At 40.6% G+C, this 5324-nt stretch overlaps 1 protein-coding gene across 1 annotated transcript; it reads right to left on the bottom strand.

Moving 5' to 3' along the window:
- Positions 1–1140: 1140 nt before the first annotated feature.
- On the bottom strand, positions 1141–3160 carry LOC128125547 (hemoglobin subunit beta-like). The gene is made up of 3 exons (XM_052763060.1): positions 3039–3160; positions 2701–2923; positions 1141–1547 (listed from the first exon to the last, which is right to left on the bottom strand). The coding sequence occupies exons 1-3, from the start codon at positions 3128–3130 to the stop codon at positions 1419–1421; spliced, it is 444 nt and encodes a 147-aa protein (XP_052619020.1). The 5' UTR covers positions 3131–3160; the 3' UTR covers positions 1141–1418.
- Between the last annotated feature and the right edge of the window lie 2164 nt (positions 3161–5324).

The raw sequence follows: 5324 nt of genomic DNA, 5'->3' as shown, positions 1-5324 counted from the left end.
TTTAGGCAACAGTTAAATTTGATTTTATTTTGATAACTTCATTCTGTAATTTCAAAATTTGTCTCTAATTATTCATCATGAATCATATATATTAGTCTACCAGTATTGCCAGACTTGTAGTAGAACAAAGGATAAAGAACATTTGAAACTCATATTTCAATTCCAGAATTTAACATATCCTGAAAGGTTATAGACAGGGGAAATGCAAGTATGTGGTATTGCCAATAGTAGCATCAACAGTTATATAGCTAGAAAAAAAAACAGAAACAAGTTCAGAGAGATGTCAATCTCCAATCCCTTCATGGATATTCAAGAAAGACACATTGGAAGAGAATGTAATTCTGTTTGCTGTGAACTCATGAAAGCTCCCTAAATCAGCAATGACTATCAAGGAACAAAATGTTTCTTCTCATGTTCTCCCTAGTCCTGGATTTACCCCATATTAACACCTGCTGACCTCCTGTGCAAGCTGTGAGTATGTGAAGATTCACGATCATTACTAATGGTAGAGGAGGGGACAAGGGCTGAAGAGCTCCTGCTTTTCCTGTTTCTAGCATGTCTCTGTAACTAATGGGGTTATCTATATAAAAGAGGTCATGAGAGGATGAAAATGTGTGTAGAAAAGCATGAAAGAAAGAAAATTTTTATGAGTAGTAGGAATTTCAAGCAGGAGAAATTATTAGAGTGAAGTCTCTGAGGTTCAAGGAAGTATGTGGAAAGACAAGAGACATCTGTGAGAACAACCAGAAAAAATTTTTTAACTATAAAACATAATGAAAATCTATGCTGTAAATTAAATCCTTACTTGATTCTTTTCTGAATGATAAAAAATGGGAATCAGAGGAGATTTCCCACGTAGTAGCTGCTTACCATCTCATCATCTATCAGGAAGCACCTGATATCAGTATATTAGCTCAAAGTCAAACTGAATAACCTTTTTCTAAGTACTCTTTTCTTTTGCTGTATTTTATTTTTGAATTATTTTAATTAAAATGGAATGGCATGACTTTCACCCTCCTTTCCTCCCTACAGCATATCCCAGTTACTTTATATCTCAAAAGCTTCACATGAATCCTTCCAAGAAACACAATTAAAACACACCATTGCAATGAAAGTACATTTTTTTTTTTTTTTTTTTTTTTGGTTTTTTTCGAGACAGGGTTTCTCTGTGTAGCTTTGCGCCTCTCCTGGAACTCACTTGGTAGTCCAGGCTGGCCTCGAACTCACAGAGATCCGCCTGGCTCTGCCTCCCGAGTGCTGGGATTAAAGGCGTGCGCCACCACTGCCCGGCTGAAAGTACATATTTTTTAATAAAGAGAAGGTAGAAGGCCAAAAGCCTTCATCATTTTCTCAACAATTGACATTTTCTCTCTGAAGACAAAAAAGCTTTGCGCATAAATAAAAGAAGGAACATGGTTTTAGTGATACTTGTGAGCCAGGGCAGTGGCCACACCAGCCACCACCTTCTGATAGGCAGCCTGTGCAGCGGGGGTGAAATCCTTGCCTAGGTGGTGGGCCATCACAATCACGATCATATTGCCCAGGAGCTGTGGGAAGATGGAATAGGCTTCAACATGATAGTAGAGAAAAATACCAGACACTTCAGGCTCATATCAAATGACACTTATGGTTCTAACCTTAAAACACAGGCAGAATGGCAGCTGAATCTTACTGGGAAATTTTGATAAGAATTCTTCTATGTCAAGCAGAATTTATATGCAAAAAAATCTATTCTGGCCAGGTGGTGGTGGTGCACACCTTTAATCCCAGCACTCGGGAGGCAGAGGCAGGTGGATCTCTGTGAGTTCGAGGCCAGCCTGGGCTACAGAGTGAGTTCCAGGAAAGGCACAAACTTCACAGAGAAACCCTGTCTCAAAAAAAAAAAATCTATCCTATGTCCTAGCCAGAAAGCCAATTTTCTTTGTTATTCTTTAGAGCTGTGCAAAGAAGCAGGGAACCGCTTATCTTCCTTGTCTGTTGCTAGAGTTTTCCTGCCTGGCCCACAGTCAGGATAAGTCTCTCTCACCTGCCAGCCCCACAGCCGCTCAAACCCAACCAAGTAAACACAGAGACTTATATTGGTTACAAACTGTATGGCCGTGGCAGGCTTCTTGCTAACTGTTCTTACAGCTTAAATTAATCCATTTCTATTAATCTATACCTTGCCACGGGCTTGTGGCTTACCGGTACTTTACATCTTCCTTGTCCTAATGGCGGCTGGCAGTGTCTCTCTGACTCAGCCTTCCACTTCCCAGCTTTATTCTCCTCCTTGTCCCGCCTACACTTCCTGCCTAGCCAATGGCCAATCAGCATTTTATTTATTGACTAATCAGCAACACATTTGCCATACAGAACATCCCACAGCACTTGTCCTCAAAGCAAATTACCAGGAAATACTTGAAAGAAAACAAAATAAAGAAACAAAAAAAGTAGATAAAGAAGAAATGCATTTTAAAACTACAACTGAAAATTAAAGTTTACTGGAGAAAAAGGAAATCACAACATAGAAGGACAAAGTGAGAGAACATGATGATTGGGAGTGGAGGGTAAAATAACCAAACTCTTGTCAGCACTTCATGGGGAACAAGCAGAAACCATCCATCTAAACTGCTCCCTAGAATCTCTTCCCCTTTCCTTCTGATAGGAAGGTAAGCCCAGAAACTAGAGGAAGGAAACCATGGGCAGACCCATCAGACTCACCTTGAAGTTCTCAGGATCCACATGCAGTTTGTCACAGTGGAGCTCACTCAGGCTGGCAAAGGTGCCCTTGAGGTTGTCCAGGTGTTTCAGGCCTTCACTAAAGGAGTCAATCACCTTCTTGCCATGGCCCTTCACCTTGGCATTACTCATGACAGCAGAGGCAGAGGACAGGTCTCCAAAGCTGTCAAAGAACCTCTGGGTCCAAGGGTAGACAATCAGCATACTAAGAAGGAGAGAACAGCCAGAAAATGCTGGAAGTTATTGCCTGTGGGCAGCAGACCTCCATCTCCATGCACCCAACTTCCACTTGTGAGTTGTCTTGTAACCTGAATACCAACCTGCCCAGGGCCTCAGCACCAATTTCCTCAGCTTTCACCTTTCCCCACAGGCCAGTGACCAGAGCCTTCTCAGCATCAGTCAGGTGCACCATGGTGTCTGTTTCTGAGGTTGCAAGTCAACACAACGGTATCAAAGACAAATGTAAGCAGCAACTGCTCCTGCTTTACTTTATTTGCCCTGCCCTGGCTCCTGCCCTCTCTGCTTGCTTGAGCAGATTGGCTAGTGCCAGGGTGTGGCTCTTCAGGGTGAGGCTTCAGTGAGACAGCCATACCTACCCAGGGTAGATATGACACAGGCTTATTCTGGCTGGGGCTGCACACAATTGGACCTGAACACCACCAGCTAAGATGTACTTGGCTGTGTGCCAGAGACTGTTACTTTGAAATTTAATTCTCTTACTGATAATACACCTAAAAAAAATTAGCATTGTTATGAATCCATTCTCAAGTTAGCATTTGAGGACAGTAACTACATAAATCAGATAAATCTCTATTGCAGCAACAGACAGAATTGGGGCACTCGTAAAATTGCCACCATTATTAGAAAAATAATTGCTACTTTTAATAAATGTAACTTTCTTGATTTCAAATTAAAATTTTTGAAGCATACCCACAAAACTGAGATATATTATCTCATGCTGGCTATAGCAATCTATAGTCTAAAATCATCTCTTGTTTTTATAATGCCCAGTGATGGAAGCATTGGTTTAAAGTAGACCTCTATTCCTGCCTAGTCACCACTATAAGAGCTTTATCACATTCAGAGCTAACATCTCTGAGTTTCAGCTAATCAACATGTATCTGAACCATTACCTGATATCATAATGCTCAGTACATTTTGTGGAAAACACTCATGCATTCATCTGTGTCTATATAAGGATTGTTTTGACTAAACATTTTAAACAACTAAGCCATATTTGCCACTACAAAATTTAATGTGCCTATAGTTAGTGTGCTTCAATAGCAAAAAAAAAAAAAAAAAAAATGGCCACTGCATAAATACAATCTAAACAGGGAATAGTCTTGTCTGGTTACTCAATTACTCAACATAATATAAAATTATACCACTGTTGCAGATCAATGTGACTAGAGTTAAGTGCTGGACCCTACGGATCAGAACTGTCCAAAAACAGCTAGTTCAAGAAGTAATGGACATCTTCTGTCATTTCCTGCTTCTTTTCCTGTCCTCTGATGCAGCTTCATTTGAGCATAACTGTGTGCTTACTTGCTTCTGTTAGAAATCTGAAGATACCTAATAAGTTAGGAGAAGGCAAGAGGAAGGAGATTCCCAGAGCCCTGACAGCAAATCAGCACCACTTACTTATCCCTCTTTATAGGTATCTTTTGTTCAGCCCAAGAGCAGTGAGTTGTAGCCTACCACAGGAGAATTGCCCAGCACTGGCTCCTCCCCTGAGAGCTTCCCTGCCTTCTCCTCCTCCAGAGCCTGAGAGACATTCCTCTGCTTAGCATTCCCAGTCACTAATATTAACACCTGTGCAAGTTTCTTTGCATGTCAGAGATTTGCACTGGCACAGTCATATCCTGTTCCACAGAGGCATCTACAGTAATAGGACTCTAAGTACCATGTGGGGCAGACGTGATGCATGATTTTTAGAAGCCACTATAATGAGTCCTTTTTATCATACTGTCCTTCAAATCTTAAGACTCTTTGTTTTTCATTCTGTTTGTTACATCACAAAATAGGATTAGTCAGGATTACAAGACTCCAAGAATACATTTAAATGTCATAGAAATCTTTTCTGTCTTTTAAATAGTTTATTATTATAGTTTTGTTAAGAGATTAATTTTTAGTTTTGTAAATTATGTGTCTATAAGCCCCTATAGGTTACAAGGAGACTAGAGGCATCAGGTTCCCCTGAACCTGGAGTGAAGGCTATAGTGAGCTGCTATTATGAGGCTAATGTGGGCTGGGAACTGAACTCCAGCCATCTCTCTATCCCAATTACCCAGCTTTCCTATAAAGACCAGGACCATCTGCCTAAGGATGTACCCTCAGTGGGCTGGGCCCTCCTGCATCAGTTAATAATCTTCCAGAAGTATGCCCACAGGCTAATTACATCTAAGCGATTTCTTCAGTTGAGAATTTCTTCTTAGATGACTCTTGGTTGTTTCAGGATAACACTTAAAGCTGACTGGGATACACATATATCACCACCCTTTTAAAGACATTCCTCTAAAGATACCGTTGCATATCGGTAGGGGGCAGAAGTGTTCCACTGATTTTTTTTTTCTTTCTTCTTCCTCATTTTTTCAAGGGTACTTGAA

The sequence above is a fragment of the Peromyscus californicus genome, unplaced genomic scaffold (genome assembly GCF_007827085.1).
Source record: "Peromyscus californicus insignis strain IS unplaced genomic scaffold, ASM782708v3 Scaffold_4__1_contigs__length_199733344, whole genome shotgun sequence".
NCBI classification, from domain to species: domain Eukaryota; kingdom Metazoa; phylum Chordata; class Mammalia; order Rodentia; family Cricetidae; genus Peromyscus; species Peromyscus californicus.
Note: the sequence above shows the minus strand (reverse complement) of the source record. Positions and strands in the feature narration are given on the sequence as shown.